This window comes from Sus scrofa, chromosome 11 (assembly GCF_000003025.6).
Source record: "Sus scrofa isolate TJ Tabasco breed Duroc chromosome 11, Sscrofa11.1, whole genome shotgun sequence".
In the NCBI taxonomy this organism is placed as follows: Eukaryota; Metazoa; Chordata; class Mammalia; order Artiodactyla; family Suidae; genus Sus; species Sus scrofa.
In genome coordinates, this window is record NC_010453.5 from 60822897 (window position 1) to 60845061 (window position 22165).

The window sequence follows — 22165 nt, forward strand, 5'->3', positions numbered from 1 at the left end:
GTTTGCTCTGAGCCGTCTAAATTGCTGGCCATGCTTGTTCAGAGTGTGCTGAGACAGGATGGTTTCTCTCTCACTTTATGTTGAGAGAGTGGTTCAAGGTAATTTGTAGCATCTTTCTAAGTGCACCTTCCACCATTTAACACTGGGCAAAAAGGGCAAATGTCAGTTTTATTTTAGCCTATTTTTTTTTTGAATAAAACTCCTTGGATCATTCCTAACCTAAAATTTATTTCCTTTTGACTTACCTGAAGGAATGACTTCCTTCAAAACAGGGATGGAAAATGGTCAGTTACGTCTGTAAACAAGCCATGTATCGATTGAAGATCATTGCTTTTCTCTCAGCGGAGGGATGGTAAAGATGACAGCTTGGAAACTGCTCTGCCTGTTTCTGAACAGTGGCCCCACCTTTTTTTAGTAAGTAGGTGTGCGTTACTGGGCAGTTTTCAAACCCTCTTTATCATGGCTGTTTTAATGAATGAAAATTGAGTGTGTATGATGTTCTAGGCACTGTCCTAGACCACCGGCATATGATAAAGAGTAAAAATTCATCTCCTTGGAGCTTCGTAGTATAGATGAGGGAATGAATTAATTCATAATCACATCTAGGAACAGAACATTGCAGCCATGCTAAGTGCAATGGAGAGGCATGAGGGGCAGTCCAGAGGCGTGGAATAGGGGCTCGAGCTGTCTGTGAGGTTAAGGAACATTCCTGTAGGAATCTAAAGAAAAATAGTTAGGAATGAATTCGAGGAAGGTACGTGTTTGCAGCAAGACTGTCGGAGATACAGGGAAGAGCATGGAGAATGGTTCTGTGGCAAGAAGGGACTTGGTGACTATGAGGAAATAAAATATGGCTAATATGTGGAGGAAGAACACAGTGGCTGATGTGGCTTGAGGTGAGGCTAGAGCAGGAGAGAAGGAAGAACTTGGGGTCCCACTTGGGGCCTTTTTAGGCCACATTCAGGAATATGTCTAGCAAAGTGATGTTGAGTATTTGAATTCTTATTATGTTGTGCCTGTTATCATTATTTTTATTTCCTAGCAGTCTTTCCCATACCAAATATGTTTCTATCCTTGGACATTTATTAATTGGTCCTTTCCTCCAGTCTCTCTTATTGTTTTTCTCTGAACTCTAATTCTTAATCTTTCCATTTAGGAAGAAAGTTGAAAACATAGCTTTGTTTTCTTCAATTTTACTATTGGAAGTGGAATTTGCTTTTGTATAACTTTAGGCAATATAAATAAAAAACAGTTGCCAAAATGTTACCTACTGTGACATACTTTATGCATTTCAGCCTCTGTAAAATGTTCAAACACGCCACCGTGTGTTATTTGTCTAACCACACAAACTAAAGCCTGAGGCCAAATCTGTGTGCAAAAGGATGAGTTTGAAAGGTGGCTGGTATGCACATGTGTCTCTGTGTGTGTGTGTGTGTGTGTACACATGCATATATGCATATTTTATATTTTCTGATCTGCAGTTGGTCAGTGAAGAACTAATGTGGGAGCTGTGAAACTCTGCAGAGATGAGAGACCATAACCCTTTCCCTTACCCTAAAATAAGGGAATAAGTTTATTCTTTCAGGCCATGTAAATAAAATTGTCCTGAGCTTTACATAGAAACCTGGGCAGCCTTGGGATGCCCTGAGGCTGACTGAACAATGTACTATCAGGGCTGTGCTCTTTAGACACCATTCCACACCCCACAGCCTTCTCTCTGTTCTCTAGCCTACCTGTAATAGACAAAGGAGCCTTCCCTGGTCCAGGATAATAGTTGTTCATGTCAGCAAAAATTTTTTTTTTCTTTTTTAGGGCCGCATCTGCTAGGTGCCCAGGGCCCAGGCTAGGGGTTGCATTAGAGTTGCAGCTGAGCCCTATGCCACAGCTTGCGGGAACACTATCCTTAACCTGCTGAGTGAAGCTGGGGTTGGAACCTGCATCCTCAGAGAGACAATGTCTGGTCCCAAAGTTGCTGAGCCACAGTGGAAACTCTCCATATCTGCAAAATTTGTTTTTAGCTTTTCTATTGTGGTAAAACATGAAATTTACCATCTTAACCATTTTATCAGTGTACAGTTCAGTGGTACTAAATATATTTGTGATACAGCCATTGCTACCATCTCTTTGCAGTATTTTTTTTTCATTTTGCACAACTAAAATTCTATCCCCATTAAACAGCCCCAGCCAACCACTATTCTCCTTTCTATCTCTGTGATTTTGATGACCCTAAGAACCTCATATGAGTGGAGTCATATAATATTTGTGTTTTATGACTGGCTTATTTCACTTAGCATAATATCCTCAAGGTCCATCTGTGTTGGAGTGTAAGTCAGAATTTCCTTCCTTTTTCAGACTGAATAATATTCCAGTACACATGTATACCACATTTTGCTTCCCATTTATTGATCCATGGACACTTGGGTTGCTTGTTTTGGCTGTTTTTGCATGTTCTAGCTATTGTGAATAATCTTCAGTGACTATGGTGTACAAATACCTCTTCAAGATGCTATTTTCAATTCTTTGGGTGTATGAACACAGATGTAGAATTGCTGGGTCAGATGTTAATCCTACTTTTAGTTTTTGAGAAACTGCCATATTGTTTTCCACGGAGGCTTGATCATTTCGCATTCCCTCCAACAGTGCACAAGAGTTCCAATAATTTTATATCCCTACTAACCCTTGTTATTATCTGTATTTTTAAGACCAGCCATCCTAAAGGCTGTGAGGTGGCATCTCATTGTAACTTTATTATCTTCCAGTTATATTGAGATACAGTTGACATACTTACTGTCTAAGTTTAATATATACAGCGTAATGATTTGACTTGCATACATCATGAAATGATTGCCACAATAAATTTAATGAATATCTATTATCTCTTATAGATATAAAATTAAAGAGATAAAAAGAACTTGCCTTGTAATGAAAACTCTTAGGATTTACTCTCTTGACTTTCACATATAACATTCAACAGTATTATACTTGTCATGTTGTATGTTACATCTCTAGTACTTATTTATCTTTATAACTGGGAGTTTGTACCCTTTTCTTGCTTTCTTTCTTTCTTTTGGCTACCTTGCAGCGTATGGAGTTTCTGGGCCAGGTGGGAGTTTCTCAGATAAGATCTCAGAGATCAGATCTGAGCTGCAGTTGTGACCTATGCTGCAGCTATGGCAATGCCAGATCCTTTAACCTACTGTGTTGGGTCAGGGATTGAACCTGTGTCCAGGTGCTGCAGAGATGCAGCTGATCTCATTGTACTACTTTGGGAACTCTCGTACCTTAGTCAAAAGGTATCTTCATCCAATTCCCCCTTTCCAGCCACCTGCACAAATCCCATCTCTTTTTCTATGTGTTCATTTGTTTTTGAAGTACAGTTGACCTACAGTACTGTGTGAGTTCCTGTTATACCATACCATGATTTGATATTTCTACAGATTTCAACATAATTACTCTAAGTCTAGTTACAATATGTTGCCATACAAAGATACTGCATAGTTATTGACTATATTCCCCACACTGTGCACTTCGGACCTGTGACTCATTCATTTTACAACGGAAGTTTGTACCTCTTAATCTCCCTACCTATTTCTTTCCTTTTCCTACTCCTCCCCTCCGGCAATAGCCTTTTGTTCTCTGCATCTATGACTGTTTCTGTTTTGTTATGTATGTTCATTTGTTTTGGTTTTTAGATTACACATATAAGTGGAATGATTAAATATTTATCTTTTTCTGTTTGACTTGTGTCATTTAGCATAATACCCTCTGGGTCCATCCACGTTGTCACAGATGACAAGGTTTTTTTTTTTTTTTTCATAGCTGCATGACATTGCATGTATGTACTTGTGTTATCATATCATATCTTATTTATCCATTCAGTTATTGATGGGCACTTAGGTTGCTTCTATCTTGGCTATTGCAAATAGTGCTACAAATGAACATAGGGGTGCATGTATCTTTTCTAATAAGTGTTTTGTTTTCTTCAGATAAATACCCAGGAATAGAATTGCTGGATCATAGAGTAGTTCTGTTTTTTTTTTTTTTTTTTTTTTTTAGAAATCTCCATACTGTTTCCATAGAAGCGCACCAATTTATATTCCCCCAATAATGCATGAGAATTCCCTTTTCTCAGCATCCTTGATAACATTTGTTTTTTGTTGTCTTTTCCATAATAGCTGTTCTGACAATGTGAGGTGATACTTCATTGTGGTTTTAACTAGCATTTTCCTGATGATTGGTGATGTTGAGCATATTTTTATATATCTATTTTCCACCTGTATGTCTTCTCTGGAAAGATGTCTATTCAGATCTTCTGCTCATCTGTTAAAATGGGTTGCTTGATTTTTTTGTATTGAGTTGTGTGATTCTTCATGTATTTTAGATAATAACCCCTTATTGGATATATCAATTAGAAATATCCTCTCCCATTCAGTGGGTGACCATTTTGTTTTGTTAATAGGTTCCTTTGTTGTGCAGAAGCTTTTTTGTTTAATGTAGGCCCATTTATTTATTTTACTTTTGTTCTCCTTGTCTGGGGAAACATAACCAAAATAATATTGCTAAGATTGATGTCAAAGAACTTACTGCCTATTTTCTTCTAGAAGTTTTATGGTTTCAGGTCCTACATTTAAACATTTACTTCACTTTGAATTTATTTATTTATTTATTTATTTATTTATTTATTTATTTATTTATCTTTTTGTCTTTTCTAGGGCCGCTCCCACGGCATATGGAGATTCCCAGGCTAGGGGTGTAATCGGAGCTGTAGCTGCTGGCCTAAGCCAGAGCCACAGCAACATGGGATCTGAGCCATGTCTGTGAGCTACACCACAGCTCACAGCAATGCCGGATCCTTAACCCACTGAGCAAGGACAGGGATCCAACCTGCAACCTCATGGTTCCTGGTCGGATTCGTTATCCACTGAGCCACAACGGGAACTCCTGAATTTATTTTTTGTATACGGTATGAGACAGCAGTCCAGTTTGATTCTTTTGCATGTAGCTGTCCAATTTTTGCAACAGCATCTATTAAAGAGGCTGACTTTTCCTTGTTGTATGTTCTTGCTTCCTGTGTTGGAGGTTAATTGCTCATACAAGTGTGAGTCCATTTCTGGGCTCTCCATTCTGTTCCATTGATCTATGTGTCTGTGTACAATAGTGTTTTGATTATTGTAGCTTTGTAGTGTAGTTTGAAATCAGGCAGCATGATTCCTTCCAGCTCTGTTCCTCTTTCTCAAGATTATTTTGGATATTTTGGGCCTTTTGTGTTTTCATACACATTTTTAAATTATTTGTTTTAGTTCTGTGGAGAATGCTCTTGATATTTTGCTAAGAATTGCATTGAAACTGTAGATAACTTTGGGTAGTTTTAACAATGACCATACTCCTAATTAATTCTCCTAATCCATGAGCACAGTATATCTTTTCATATGTTTATGTCATCTTCAGTTTCTTTCATCAGTGTCTTATAGTTTGCTGAGTACAGTAATGTCTTATAGTTTGCCCTTAGTTCCTTGGCTGGGTTTATTCATAGATATTTTATTCTTTTTGATGCAATTATAAATGGAATTGTTTCCTTAATTTCTTTCTTAATAGTTTGTTGTTAGTATAGAGAAATGCAACAAATTTTGAATATTAATATTTTATACTGCAACTTTACTGAATTCGTTGATGAGTTCTAGTAGGTTTTTGTGGTGTCCTGAGGATTTTCTATGTATAGTATCATGTCATTTGCAAAGAATTACAGTTTTACATCTTACTTTACCATTTGGATTCCTTTTGTTTCTTTTTCTTGTTTGATTGCTGCAGTTAGGACTTCCAACACTATATTGAATAAAAGTGGTGAGAGTGGACAACCTTGTCTTGTACCTAATCTTAGAGGAAATGCTTTCAGTTTTTCACCATTGAGTAAGATGTTAGCTGTGAGTTTGTCACATATGACTTTTATTATGTTGAGTATGTTCCCTCTGTGCCCCTTCTCTGGAGTGGCTCAAATATTGTTGCTGAATTAATAAAATAAAATAAAAGCTTCCTGGTTTATCTGTATATTTATGTAATGGTTGATTTGTGTTCTATTTTATAGTCTATTTACTGGTAATATTTAATTGAGTGGACACATTTAAGTTAATAAAATATTTGAGCAGAAAGTTAATAGTTGAGAATGTTTTGGTTCATGGTTGGGTTAGTGGACAATCAATAGATTTTCTTATAGCAAGTGCTCTAGTAAATTAATTCTCTCTATAAAAATATGAACCCATTATATGCAGTGCTGGTCATTAATGCCTGATATGTAACATGTAATGTTTGTTAAATAAGCAGGTAATTACTCTGAAAAATATTATGTATTCCAGGACCTGATCTTCAGGTTTGCATAGCCAAAAAACCTACATGTTGCACCAGGAAGATGGAGGAGAGATATCAAATCGCAGCCCGCCAAGACATGCAGCAGGTGCTTCAAACATCCAGCTCTACCCTAAAATTTCTGATATCTCGAAATGCAGCTGCCTTTCAAGGTAAATGCATTTTGATTTCTGAAACTACTATGTAATATATCTATTATTATTATTCTGATAAACTTCCTAGGTTTACTTTGTCTTTGCATATTATTCTGGCTAAAATGAGGTTTTAGCTTTTTCTAACCACCATAGATTTTTCTCAGTAATCCTAGAGTATGTAAGTTTAGTTGGAGTAGGGAATTTGTTAAATTAGTGAAATATATGCCCTTCTGTTTTTTTTTTTTTTTCAGTTGCCTCAATGTTTGACTCATGGTTTTACTTCAGTATCAACAGACATAATTATTAGATTTCATTAAAATATTCTATAAAACAATATCTCATTGCTTTTAACTGGGTAATTATAGATTCATTTTCAAAATATAATTTAAAGAAATATTTGTATATTTTTTCCCTTTACTACCTCATGTGGTTATAAGAGGACCCATGTGGTATATCAAAAAGTGTAGGTAAGTCTGATAAGAGTAAAATAGGAAATATTAATTGGATGTATGAGGGTCAGCTATAACCAGAACCCAACCTTATTTCAAACAATATGTTCAGAAATGAAATTAATGTGTTATAAAATTACGATGCACAATGAGAAACAGATGATCTTTTTTTATTTTAGATATCCCCTCCGTAGAATTCCTTACTACCAAAATAAAATAGCTTAACTTATTCTTCCTTTTATAAAGCATGGGCTATTCTGTATATGTTTAGAATGAAAATATTTAGATTACACTGCTTTTCAAACAAATTTATTGCTTTTGTTTAATGCACAATATAACTTCTGCTAGTATTCGTTTTTAATAAGTATATTAATGTCAGAGTATTTAAATTGTGCTTTGTTTACATACAGAACTAAATCACACAGCGATTAATTTTTAAAACTATGCTTATTAAATAAAATATATATTATAAATCAGGACAAAATTTTAAGTGGAGTTAGAATGTAGTTCATGACGAATTGATGATTTTTTAATAGAAACTGTGAATTGTCAAATTTTAAGATGTTTTAATCTAGTAATTTCTTTAGATGTCTTAGAAAACAACTTTATTTCTGTTGTGGAATTTATTTATGTAAAATTACTGCAGGAAAATATGTTGATATGTATTTTAAGCAAAGATTCGTGACTTGAACTGGCTGAACCAGAAGGATATTAACCACCTACAAAGAGTGATGTAGTGATTTTGTCTTATGAACATGATAGTGTGTCCATTGCAGAAGATACATTTTAGAGATAGAGGGAGCAGTGAATTGACCAGGCTCACCAGAACAGGGAATTATGGGTAGGAATTTTGGACCATATGCTTGAAAAGGTAAGTTGGACTCAAGTGGAAGAAGACTTAAAACATCAACTTGAATTTGAGAACGTCATTAAAGATTTTTGAACAGGGAAGCTTCATTTTGATTTTCCATCTTTTAATGTGAAAACCAGATCCCTTCAGGTAAGAAGGCATGGCTGAAGAAGATCATGACAACTCAAACTTACTTTTTTGGATAGCAGTATTAACAATATTGGCAAAAGAAAATACCAACAGTTAACTAACACATAGGGATTCAATGAATGCTGGATGAACATCTTATTTTGTCTTCAAAGATACTTTAACAAACTTTTCACATGTTGTTAGATTAGTTGATCAGGATAGAGGACATTAAGTTCAAAAGATTGGGAAAAATAAAAAACCTGGATTAGTTAGCCTTTTAACTTGGATGTAGGCTGCTGAAAAGCTTTGGTGATATTGCTAAAAGTTTGGTGACAACTATGCTGGTAGTATAAGGACATGAAATGGTTTCTACTAGAGTGTCAGGTAATATTATGCGCAATTTTTGTTATTTTCTGTTTATTTTTGTCTATGTTCTTTTTAGAGCCACACCCTCAGCATATGGAAGTCCCTAGGCTAGGAGTCAAATCAGAGCTGAAGCGCTGGCCTATGCCTCAGCCACAGCAATGCCAGATCTGAGCTGTGTCTGTGACCTACACCACAAGTCACGGCAACTCTAGATCCTTAACCCAATGAGCGAGGCCAGGGTTTGAACCTTTGTCCTCATGGATACTAGTCGGATTCGTTTCCACTGATCCACAATGGGAACTCCTATTTTCTGTTTCAAATTGTACCTGATGTATTTAATAGGTGAGTCTTGCTGTTTATTTAAATATCAATTATGAAAATGAAAAAGGGCCTTTCTTAAGTATGATTTGTTATAATAAATTGTCATGCTCTCTCGTTGTTGCATATCACTTTTATTTATGAATCATGAGAAGGCAAGACAGAGTAAGAAGAAATTTGCCTAAAGGCTAACTTTATTAGAACAAATTCTCTTATAAGAAGAATGCCAGTTTTTAATTTAATGAATAGAATAAATAGCTTTAGGCTTATTTCCATAAAAACAAGCTTAAATATATATGCCAAAAGCAATTTGAGAGCTCACATTTGCTGTATCATAACTGAACAGGCCACTTTATCAATAAGGAAAATGCCCTCTGACTAGTTTCTGTGTAATGAAAATATCTAAAAACAAATCAGCCTTTCTTTTCTTTTTCCTAAGAAGAAAGAAGCCAACACATTTTATTGGACTGGGATGTAGTAAGGTCCCTTCTTTCATGAATCTTAATGGAATCCTATGGGAGTATGTTTTTGAAGCAACCACTTGGATGTGACAAATGAGGATGGTCGCTTGGGTCTGTGGATTTAGTGGCTCCACATGACTATGAGATGAAGGCAGGGAGGTTGGGATTGCTCAGACGAGAGGAAACAGTGCTGGCAGCTGGTACCAGGAGACATAAGGTTATCCCATGTGCAGTCCACATCAGTGCTGGAATCCAGCACTGGGAGGTCATAGCAGTGGGGCTGGAATCAGCCTGCTCACTGGGACAACACCGCTACTCTTTTCATTTAAGAAATTTAATGGGGTTTGTTACAGATTTCCTTACACTGAAACAAGCAAACAAAAATATGTTTTTGGAGGAGCCCATAATTATGAGCTGGGGCTTCACCATATCCTAACCTAGTCATTCATGGAGAATGCAGCATTTTATCAGATAAAAAGGACAAGTGAATAGCCCCATGTCTTTTGCTGTTCATAAATTAGTGGTGCTGTTTGCCGAGGAATGCTGGCTTTGTCAGAGAGCAGACAATAACCATTCTTCATTTTCAGGGGCTTAATGATGTTCATGAATAAAGTAGAATAGCCTGAAAAAAATGCAAAAGTATTTGTTTCCCTTCAGCTGTTTTGCTGTGAATGTGGGATTGCCTGGTTTAAAAATATTTTGGAATATTTTTATAAATGTTTTATTTACTTATACACTAAAGTATGGTGTGACTCATGAAGAAATAAAGGACGTTGACAGAGAATATATCATCTATCGTAAAAAAGCAACGCTTACCCAGCTTTCAAATTTGTCAGTTTTTAAATCTCCATTCAAATAAGAGAATAGGGTTTCATTTTTTTTTAATTTAAAACTATGCAAAATTTTCAGCATAATTTTCAAAAATAAAATGAAATATTTGAGCGAACATGGTTGGAAGCTTCTGTTTTGTTTAAATGTTGGGCAGATAAAGTTAAGAAGTTTTATTTTACGTTAGAGGTAAATCTTTTCCTATTTCTTTCATCTTCAAGCAACTCGTATATTTCTAAAATATGTGATATATACTAAGTCTTTAGTCTGGATGTTTCTAATTTTATATATAGAATTTAAAAATTGTGGGAGTTCCCGTTATGTCTCAGTGGTTAACGAACCTGACTAGTATCCATGAGGATGCAGGTTCAATCTGTGGCCTTGCTCAGTGGGTTAAGGATCCAGCGTTGCCACGAGCTGTGTATAGGTCGCAAATGTGGCTTGGATCCCGTGTTGCTATGGTTTGGCATGGGCCGGCAGCTACAGCTGCAATTGGACCCCTAGCCTGGGAAGCTCCATATGCGGTGAGTGCGGCCCTAAAAAGACAACAACAAATAAAAGTAAATAAAAATTGTGCATTATTAGAAAAGACTGAGTGATACATGGTATCTAGAACAAGAAAGAGTTAACATTTTTGTTTACATTTTTATTCTATTGGCTAATTAAACTTTCATTTTTTGATTAAAAGTACTTGAAAGATTGGTAAGCTTGTTCTCTTGGGTTGAAATGTTAGATTTAGGAATTTAATAAAAAATATATTCCTGGAGTTCCCATTGTGGCTCACCAGAAATGAATCTGACTAGCATTCATGAGGACTCAGGTTCAATCCCTGGCCTTGCTCAGTGGGTTAAGAATCCAGCATTGCTGTGAGCTGTGGTGTAGCTTGCAGACGTGGCTCAGACATTGCTGGGCCATGATGTAGGCCAGAAGCTACAGCTCTGCTTCAACCCCTAGCCTGGGAACTTCCATGTGCTGCAGGTGTGGCCCTAAAAAGACTATACACACACACACACACACACATTCCTATTTTTAGTTTAGTTTTTATTTTTATTTTTTTAGTCTATTTTAGGGCCACACCCGGGGCATATGGAGGTTCCCAGGCTAGGGATCCAATCAGAGCCGTAGCCACTGGCCTACATCAGAGCCACAGCAACTCAGGATCCAAGCCTGCAATGTACACCACAGCTCATGGCAATGTGGGATCCTTAACCCACTGAGCAAGGCCAGGGATTGAACCCTCAACCTCATGGTTCTTAGATTCATTAACCACTGAGCCATGACGGGACCACCTATTCCTGTTTTAGATGAAACAGAGTAATATGTTCAAAATTTAATCTTTGTTTAAAAAAAACCAGTTAAATTAAGAATGAGACTATGAATATAATTAATGTATTTTCCGCTTTTACACTAACAGATCTGTCATTGCAAAGTGGATAGCTAGTGTCTAGTTACTGTAAAACTAGTATAAAATGTATGTACATATACATACACATATAGGCAAAGGCATAAAGATACAGCGAATATTGGAATATCTTATTGCATGAAAAGAGAAGTAAATTTATACAGATGTTACAGTACTAGTCCTGGAGTATGTTCATCTTGTTTAGCACATTTCAGCTATTCTTTACAGAGGTGAATAATATTTAAAATGATTCCTTGGAAGAGCATTATGGGAAAGATAAGGAATGATGCCATTTCTAATGCTGAGAATTACCTGATCAAAGCCCAAGGGTAAGAGGACTGGTAGCTTCAGGCTGGCGAGGTTGAGGAGACATGTTTGTTTTTCTCTTTCTCTAGCGCTAGGGCAGATGCTCAGTAAATGCAAGTAAATGAAGTGCAGGAACACAGGACGGCGTGAATGAATGATACTCAGCAGGAAGATGCTTCTGAGATAAACTGAAAGATTTCCTCCTCCTCTTCACCCTTTCCCTCCCTTCCTTTGAGGCATTTAAGGTATCTGTTAAGCACCTACTAAGTGCCAACACTGTCAAGTGCTTAGATCATGTGTTTTAAATTTGTTTTACTTTTATTGGCGCCTTCAGACTTCTGATATGCCTGCCTCTGACTACTGATTTTATGTACCAGGAGGGAGCAGGTTAGAGGGTTTCTGTCGACGGCATTCTGAAGGTGACTGCATTTTTCCCATTGTTTTAAGCAGTGCGTGGTTATTGTTATCTCATACAGCAGCTACCAGTGCATTCTGTCTTTATCCAACTGTCTTGGATCTCTGAAATGTTAAAAACTGCTTCTTTTGAATCTGTGTCAACAAGCTGCTACTAATTGTGAAGATGACTAATTTTCCTATATTCTAGATAAAAGTTATAAGAGCTTAAACTACTTTTCCAGCTGGAAATAAAGCTTTCTTGGCATGAAGCATTATCAATTGTGGAAAAAAACTTAAGTGTAGAACTAGGATCAGGCTTACTTTGCCGGATTTCTTTTTAAACACTTTTTTTTTTTTTTTTTTTTTTTAGGGCTGCACCCGCAGCATATTGAAATTCCCAGGCTAGGGGTCAAATCAGAGCTGTGGCTGCCGACCACAGCCACAGCCACAGCAACGCATGATCGGAGCCTCATCTGCAACCTACAACCGGCAACACTGGATCCTTAACCCACTGAGCAAGGCCAGGGATCGAACCTACACCCTCATGGATACTAGTCCAGTTCATTACCACTGAGCCACAATGGAACTCCTCTTTTTTAAATTTTAAGGACTAGTTTTAGTTGTTTCAATTCTGATCCATGATAGGTCGTGATATCATCAATGCCTATGATAATCTCAACTAGAAAGTATAGAACCTGCTCATGGTAGGTTTAACAGTGGTTTTTTGATTTATATTAAACGTATTTTCAGTTACATCTTTTCAATATGAGAACTATGCATTTATTGCCTAGAAGATGAGCGACATTTCATCAGGTTCTTTGTCATTTTGTTATCTTTATATCAGTTTAGTCTTACTTTTGCATAAGGGATCACAAGCAATGATTCTTAAAAGGTAACTATGTACTGAGGAAAGGCCTGTGGGAGGTTACAACTAGCTATGTTTGGAGATTTAGTTATTCCTCTCTCTCTAATTCATCCGTGTGAATTGAGTTATAAAATTTATTTTTATAGTTATGTGACATTTATTCATCCTCACTGTGATGGACATTTTAATAGTTTCCAACTTATATTTGCGTTTGTAGTGCTGCTGTGAACGTTCTTGTTCATGTCTCCAAGGGCCCATGTTTCTCTAGGGTTTATACGTAGAAGTCAAATTGTGACTCATAGGCCCTGATCTTGTCAGCTCTACCAGATGTTGCAGAATTACTCTTCTGAGGGGCTGAACCAATTTAAACTCCCTCAAGTAGTGGGTGTGCTCTGTCCTTATCCCGTATTTTCCACATCGTCACCACTTCCCAATAATTATGAAATGATTGTCAGAATTTTTAAAAACATTTAAAAATCTTTTTAAAATTCTTAATGTTTCAAAAACTTTAAAAACTAAGAAAGAATTTTAAAATGAAATGCGATGAACTGATAGATGTGAAATGGTACCTTATTTTTAAGATACGCAGTTCCCTAATTACTGGGGGGCCTGTATGTCCTTTCAAAAACACTTCTTTATTTTGTATCTTTAATTTCTCTTATGAATATGTCTTGGGATCCTGTATACACAGAGAATATATATACCATGTTATGAGTGTGTTTGTATGTATTAATTTTTTTTTCTAAGTACGGATATCAGCTTGGATTGCCATATCTGAAAGTTCTAGCTAAAATAATTTAAATTTCTTTCCATACTCTTTGGAAATCCAAAAGTTTTCTGTACATTTCCATGGCCTATAATCTCATGGTTATTCCTTTCTCTCTGCCCCTCTACTTTTTTTCATTTGTGTTTGTGTCTATTTTCTATCCTATTAATTCAGTATAAAAATATTATTCTTAATTACCATTTCCATAGACACACACATACATGTACACCCATTGATCTAAGTTGTATGCATGAAATAAATTTCATAAGATGGTGGTGATAAAGGAAGATAAAAATCTGAAAAGCACAAAAACGTCAAATTGAACACTGATTTCTATGTTTGCAAGTGATTTCTGGTCCTCCGTCCACCATCAGTCCACGAAGTCATCCTCACCTTGCTCTCGCTGGCCCCCGTGTCCCCCACTTCCTTGTGATACTCTCCACTTCTCCTCAGATGGGGAGATCACGTGTCCTCCAGTTCCTTACATTTATTACGTGAGCATGGAAATAATAGACACCACATGGCTCTGAGGGTGAATTGAAAAGGAGGTTTTTTTGTTTTGCTTTGTTTTTAGTTTAAGCAATCTTTTTATTTAAAACATTTTCCCAGCTATATGAGATATAATTGAGATGTAATTGACGTGGATTAAATTTAAGATGTGCGACACATTGATTGGATACTCTGATGTATTGTTCGTGATTACTACTGTAGTGGTAGTTCAACACCTCCATCTAGTCACAGAATTACCACTTCTTTTTTCTTTTTTTGTATATTTAAGATCTATCCTTTTGGCAACTTTTAAGTGTATATTCCAGTATTGTTAACTCTATCACAGCGCTGTTCTTTTTTCCACAGAACTGATTCATTTTATAACTGGAAGTTTGCATTCTTTGACCAGTATAATTCCTCCCTCCTTCCAGCCCCTGTTAACCACCATTCTACTCTCTAAACTTAGTCCTTGTTGATTAGCCTTTTGTCTATTAGATATTGTAGGAAGAATGAATTTCCTAAATTCCATATCCATACAGAGTACAGTGCTCTTTTATAAAGTGTAGACGAACTATATAATATTTTTTCCTAGCATTTAAATTGATTTCATTTTATATTTCAAAAGTTAATGTTGGCAACATTAGGAATCAATGGAAAGAAATACACAATTATTAGCTACTTTTGAAACAGAGCTCATTTATCTTAGAAATGTTTATTTCCAAAAGTAATAATAGGCTATTAAAGTTAATCAGACATTTTTTAGAAGATCCAAAATATATTTTATTTAAATGTTTTTCTCATTTTGCTTATAACTAAATATGTATAAAAAAGAAAGTAAGCTGAATTAAAACAGCATTTTTCTGAATATCGTGTGGCAATACAGTTCAAGAAAACTTGTGATGTCATAACGTGTGGTTTACACTCAGTTATGTGATATTTATGAATTCTTTTAAAAAAATTTTATTCCATGGAACAAACTTTTGCATTATATTGACAGTACTGTAGTTTAAAACGGACATGGTATAAAAAGTGAAATTCATGCTTCTTCCCCATGCCCCACCGAGATTATTTCTATGCATTGAACATCTAAATATGGATTTTTTTGATGATGTCAGGGAATATATTTTGTCAGTGTGTGTCTGGGAATTAATATTTTCAACAGTAAAAAGTCTTAATATTGAAAGTAGGGTATTTTCCTATTTCTAAGAGGCTGGTAGGAAAGATTAAACCAAGATTGAGAGATCAATTGAATATATCTAAATGTATGTAATGTGAAGAACAAAATAATAGTACAAGCAATGATTTCATTGTACGCTTTTACTGATTATAAATTTCATCAGCACATTTTGCTGAAATATATCCTGATGCACTCACCAGCACATTTGATTGGTCATTTTTCAAATAGCTGTTTTTGAGTCAACCTGTATGGTTTTAGGAAGAGTGACTTGTCTCAAATACTAAATGTATTTTAAGCCCCTACAAAATTTTATCTAAGCTGGCTAATGCTATGCTTTAATGATCAGTAATTTAAATTATTTTTACAAGAAAGATAAAATATTGACATTATTAAAATATTAAAGAAATTATTTTAAAACTTAATAATGTATCTGTTTTGACATTTTATGCATAACCTCATAAGTAGTAGCTTATCTGAGGTATTAATTTGTGTTTGCTATGGTTGTTGCATGGCATATATCACATGAAAGCATTTTGTCCTTCCTCTGCCTTCTTGGTAGAGTCCCAGTGTGTGGGAGGTTATTATAATAGGCCAGTGGAGTCATCATGGTGACTTAGACCTCAGTGCAGGTGGTGAGAAACTCTCAGATTCTGGATATATTATGAATGTCAGTGGGTCCAAGGTGTAGCAGGAATAAAACTGAGGTCAGGAAGGGGCTGTTTGTGGTAAAATATGCCGAGGATGTGTTTGTGAGATGCGTGCCTACGTGTAGTGGAGGCCAGGTAAAGCTACTGGGACTGTAGGATGGCTTTCCGTAGACTGGACTTTGGAATCTCTGGATCTCAAGAGATTGGAGCCCAAGACAAATTGTCACCAGTTTCTAAAGTGCTCAATGATATATTCCAATGTAGTTTTTAAAGTTCTCAATGAAAGAGGGACATGGGTGGGTGTACAGAGGCATTCGTTATTATCTAATGGAGGATAATCTTTTTTTTTAAACCCTTTTACTGAGGTATGATTGACAAACAAAAAGCTGTATGTATTTACTATATAAAACTTGAAGCCCTGTGAAAAGGAAGATAAGGAAGCATCTGTGAAACCACCACCACAATTGATACCATAAACATACTGGAGGAAGCTGATCATTGACCCTGGGGTTAGAAGAATAGTGAGTGACCTGAAGACCAGGTGATGGCCAGCTCTTCCCTACAGCCTAGCTCTGTTGAGATGTTGTTTCTATAATACCACATATTTAAAATGAAAATGAAATTAATTTTGATGGAATAACTCATCTGTCTACCTGGTGAAGCGTATCATCAATATTTAGTATAATTTGAAGTGAAGGGCATTATAAAGGAATGAATAACACACAAATAAGATTGACTTGAATGAAATTTGTAAACAAACTTTGAGAATTAACTAGAGAAATCCTGTAATGAGACAAAGTAAAATAAAATTGCATAATAGTAATAATGGGCAAAATCATGAGTTTGTGAATATTTATTTTAAACTTATTTTAATCATAAGATATATAACATGGTTATATAAAATTGAAAATAAACAAGTTTATTTGTCAGTACCCCAGTTAGCAAGTCAGTTCCATGATGAACCTAAGTTTCTTTAAGACTCAATTTTGAAGTCTTGATAGTAATTCATATAACCCAAGAATATATTTGACATTTTTCTGTAAATAAAAAAATGAACCAAGTTCTTTTACCAAACAATATCAATTTCATCAATCATTTCAGTAATATCTTTTTATTCTATCACTTCCTATCTAATTAGAAATAGTTCATATGATTGGCATTATTATCTAATTAAAAATTTTAAAAAATACAGTCATATTTTGTAAATTATAAAATACAGTTCAGTAAAACTGTAGAAATGTTCTTAATAGTTAAGCTTTTTTCCCCCTATAGCCTTGGGGGAAGATCAGATTAATATGAAAATATTAAACCATCATCCATAATATTTAATGGTGAAGTGGTGAGATATAATGGAAAATAAGATAACTCTCTTTCTTCAGACAAATAGAGGACTTAAATTTTATAGCTATTCCTCACTGTAGCTGTTCATGATGGGAATTATCCATGCATATCTTCATGCTTTTACGTAAAATACATCTAGCAATAAAAGGAGTATATATGCTATAGCTTTTATGCAGAAGGCAAAGGGCTTGAAATGGCATCTCAAGATTCAGAAAGTCATAACAGTAAATAAAGGGTAATTGTTGGATGGCTATGCTGTGCTCCTTTTATGCCAGAGTAATTCTGCCTGTGGGCTAACTTTTTGTATAAGCAAAGATAATTGAACTTTTGCACCTTAAAGAATATTGTTCTCTTATACTTTTGTTTGACTCCATCTCCTCAGGGTGTAAACTTGCCTTGATTGTTAATTTAGGAAACATATTCATTTTGTTTCCACAAGGAGGAATAAATTGAAGCTACTTTATAATAGAATAAATATTGGTCTTTGTCATGGGAAACATTTGTTATTGTTATTAGATAGGGAATGTGCTTAAGAGTTTAAGGACCAGGGTTATAGAGTTAAAGAATTTGGGTTTGGATCCTATCTCAAGACTTGCATCTAGGCTTCTGTTTCTTTGCTGGTAAAAACACTGGGAATAATAATAGTACCTTCTAGGTTGCAATTAATAAGGATTGGCTGTGATAATCCCTATAAAGTAACTAGCATCATGTCTAGTATGTAATAAAGCACTTAGTACATGTCAGCTATTCTTCTGCCTTTATTTATGGTGTATATTTCCTGCCTCTTCCTTCCCACCCCCTCAATATTTGGCAGCAAAGCATCTCAGGGTAAAAAGGGTCTAATGGAATTTCTCTAAGTGTGTTATGGGGGATTGAATGCAGTCAGTTGGCACATTATCAGAAGTGCCTCAGGGACCAGGCAGGAGAAGGGACTTGGTGTTCCAGATCATGTATTCCTCCTGGGACGTGCTCCTGTGGGCTTTCCAAGAGTTATGTTGCAAGTGCTTGGGATTATGGCCAAACCTGCTCTCTATATTGGTAAAGACAAGCCACTGAGGGAAATTAATAATAATACTTGCACAATTTTAAAGCAAGCTTTCTTTACTGTCCAGCTTATAATCAATCGGATTTCAAGTTTTGTTAAATGATTTTAAATTGAAATATTTTGACTCTCACTGTAGTAAAAGCCAACACTAACACCAAAATCTAAGGTTTGATAAAAAGGAACAGTCTGTGGAAAACTATTCAATGGCTTAATGAAAGTCTTAATCTTAGTATTCTTCTCTAAGTGAGCATAACTTCACATGTGAAAGATTTACATTTTTTATATCAATGGATTCATTCGCTCCCCTTCAGGGATGTTTGACGTTTATATTGGCATTTATTTAGATTATGCATTTGTGAATTTTTAGGTAGAATCACTAACTTCAAATTGGTCCTTTTACAGCAGCGTGGAATGAACAAATAAATGCGTAGCCTTCAGAACAATTTGAAAGATTTTGTGATTGGTAGAATATGGCACAAAATTTCATCTAAGATTTCACTAAACTACTGTGGAGGGCACTGCTCATTAAGATAATTTTTAATTTGGTCCAAATGATGCTAATTGTTGTTTCATAAAATTGTATAACTATTTGATAGTTCTACTTCCTACCTGCTGAAAATGTAAACTTGCTTGTGTGTAAGGCATTTTAGAGGGTTTTTCCTCTATGTGAGGAGAGACAACATGGAGAGAGATGGACACTCTGGAAAGTATGATTTAGGAAAAGGATCAGAGGGGTGGGACAAAGATGTCCATTGGTTTAAGAAGTAACAATAAACACATGATTCATGTTACAATTTTTAAAATCTGGGTTTGATATGCTTACTTTCTAGCCGTAGTCTCAGAGCAAGATTTTAGGATGATCTAGGCCAACTGCTTAATTTGTTTTTATTACAAACCTTCAAAGAAGGTTTAAATTATCTATGATCTGGCAACTCTTCTCAATATATTTCACATATTTGTTACTTTAATGGTAACATTAAATTATATATATTTTGAATGCAAATTAAGAATATATTTAACAGTTGGTAACCTATGCTAGTGCAGCTTTTCTGGAAAGCAATTTGACAGTACTTAGTGAAATATATGCTCTCTCTCATTCTCTTTCTTCTTTCTGATCCTTCTACTGGTTATATATATTTGAAAAATTCTAGGAGAACATTTAGGGATACATATGAGCATATTAATTATAGAATTTGCTCTAATAGTTGGGAGTTGAGACAATTTTGGGTGTCTGTAATTGAGGGAAAGATAAGAAAAATGTATATTATGGAATAATGTCCCTCATCAGGAATATTCAACTGGCTACAAGCATCGTGACAGGAGTAGTCTTTAAAAACACAAAGTAGAATGGAGAAAGGTAGAAAGAGAATGAGGTATATTGTATAATACCGTATAGTATCTTAAAAGTACTTGTACCAAAAAATTCTATATATTTTATTGGAATACATACAAGTCGAGAGTTACATGAACACATTGGAATGAGTGGTTAAGGGAATATGATTTTATAATTAATGTACCATCCGCCTGTATACATTTGAAGAGATATGGGAAATAGGAAGAATAGCTAGGAAAAAGAAAAATGAAAGAAAGTGAAATTTTTAAGTATAAACCTACCAAAACATGTATAGGATCTATATGCGAAAATGCTGATGGAAAAAAAAAATTAAAGAATCTAAATAAATGGAGAGACATACCATGTTCATGAAATGGGAGACTCAACCTAGTAAAGATGACAATTTTACCTAAGTTACTCCATAGGTTTAACATAATTTCTATCAAAATCCTAGCAGACTTTGTGTGACACATCCAAGCTTATTCTAACATTTATATGGAAAGGCATAGGACCTAAAATAGCTCAAACCATTTTGAAAAAGAATGAAGTGGGAGGAATCACTGTATCTGATAATGAAATCTATTTTGTAGCTACATTAATTGGGAGTGTGATATTGGCAGAGGGATAAACACATAGAACAGATTTAAAGAACTCCAAAATAGGCCCATACAACTATGCTCAATTGGTTTTTGATAGTGCAGATGGTACAGAGCCATTCAATGGAGGAAGGATATCCTTTTCAACACACTGTGCTGAGCAGTGGGGTACTCATAGGCAAACTATTACTGTAATATTTTTTGTATTAAAAATGTCTAAATATTTCAACCCAAGATTTTCTCAGGTGCTGCTTTTTTTGCTTTCATTTAAAGAAACGTTACGACATACCAGTGGCCAAAAGACACATGAACAGATGCTCAACATTGCTAATTATTAGACAAATGCAAATCAAAACTACAATGAAATAGCACCTCACACAAGTCAGAATGCCATCATTAAAAAAACCTACAAATAATTGAAGTTTCCATTGTGGCTCAGCGAAAATGAATCTGACTAGCATCCATGAGGATGCAGGTTCGATCCCTGGCCTCGCTCAGTGGATTAAGGATCTGGCATTGTCATGAATTCTGGTGTAGGTTGCAGATGTGGTTTGGATCCTGTGTTACTGTGGCTGTGGCATAGGCCAGCAGCTGTAGCTCTGATTTACCCCCTACCCTGAGAAACTCCCTATGCCACAGGTGAAGCCCTAAAAACACACACACAAAAATCTACAAATAATGCTGGAGTGGGTATGGAGAAAAAAGAACTCTCCTATACTGTTGGTGGGAATGTAAATTGACACAGCTACTGTGGGGAACAGTATAGAGGTTCCCCCCAAAACGTAAAAATACAACTAGCATATGATCCTACAATCCACTCCTGAGCATATATCTGGAGAAAACACTAATTTGAAAAGATACATGCACCCCAGTGTTCATTGCAACACTATTTACATTGGCCAAGACATGGAAGCAACCTAAATGTCCATCAGCAGATGACAGGATAGAGAAGAGATCGTATATTTATACAATGGAACATTAGCCAAAAAAAAAAAAAAAAAAAAGACAGACTAAAATAATGCCATTTGCAGCAAAATTGATGGACCTAGAAATGATCATACTTAGTGAAGTAAGCCAGAGAGAGAAGGACAAATATTATATCACTTATATATGGACTCTAAAATAAATGATACAAATGAACTTATATATGAAACAGCAATAGACCCACAGACATAGAAAACAAACATATTAACAAAGGGGAAAAAGGCAGGGAGGAACAAATTAGGAGTTTGAGATCAACATATACACACTACAATAGATAAAGAACATTTCTTTAATTTTTTCCCTAAGGCAAAATTTGCTAAAGAAGTCGTCTCTATGAATCTTTTAACTGTATTACCAAATCTAATGCTAATATTAATCATAGACCTTCTCAATTTTAGTACATTCTAGTATAAATTTATTCAAATATAATGGTGCTTCATCAAAAGCTTCTTTCCAGAATTTTACTTAAACTAAGTAAAATTTAAATACGAACATTTGGGATCTATTTAATTTATTCAGTTTTCCTCTTGCTTTTTTCAGTAGAGACAAATTTCAATATCCCTTTAATGCTTTCAAGAATTGAAATATGTTAAAAGTTTTAAAAACTATTTCAGTGTACATGTATTAAATATTTTTATTATTTATTTCTTTTTTGGTTGCACCTTTGGCATGCAGAAGTTCTTGGGCCAGAGATGGAACCTGCACCACAGCAGCAACCTGAGCCACTGCAGTGCAATGCCAGATCCTTAACTTGCTGAGCCATAAGAGAACTTCAAATATTTTGATTTGAGATTTTAGCTGATTTCTTTTGGTTATAGGATGACTAGTTAGTTTATAGATTAGTCTGAATGAGAGAAGAAAAGGAGTGAATTTTGTTAATCATGATAGAGAATAGGGGAGAAAGAAATTCTAAATACATTTAG

At 35.3% G+C, this 22165-nt stretch overlaps 1 protein-coding gene across 3 annotated transcripts in view; it reads left to right on the forward strand.

Annotated features, from left to right (window-relative positions):
* Window positions 1-22165, forward strand: part of GPC5 (glypican 5) — a 1358912-nt gene that overhangs the window by 31897 nt on the left and 1304850 nt on the right. For all 3 annotated transcript variants that reach the window (XM_021065368.1, XM_021065370.1, XM_021065369.1), the window contains exon 2: window positions 6351-6512. In XM_021065368.1, the coding sequence (XP_020921027.1) occupies window positions 6351-6512 (162 nt within the window). The remainder of the gene's footprint in view (window positions 1-6350; window positions 6513-22165) is intronic.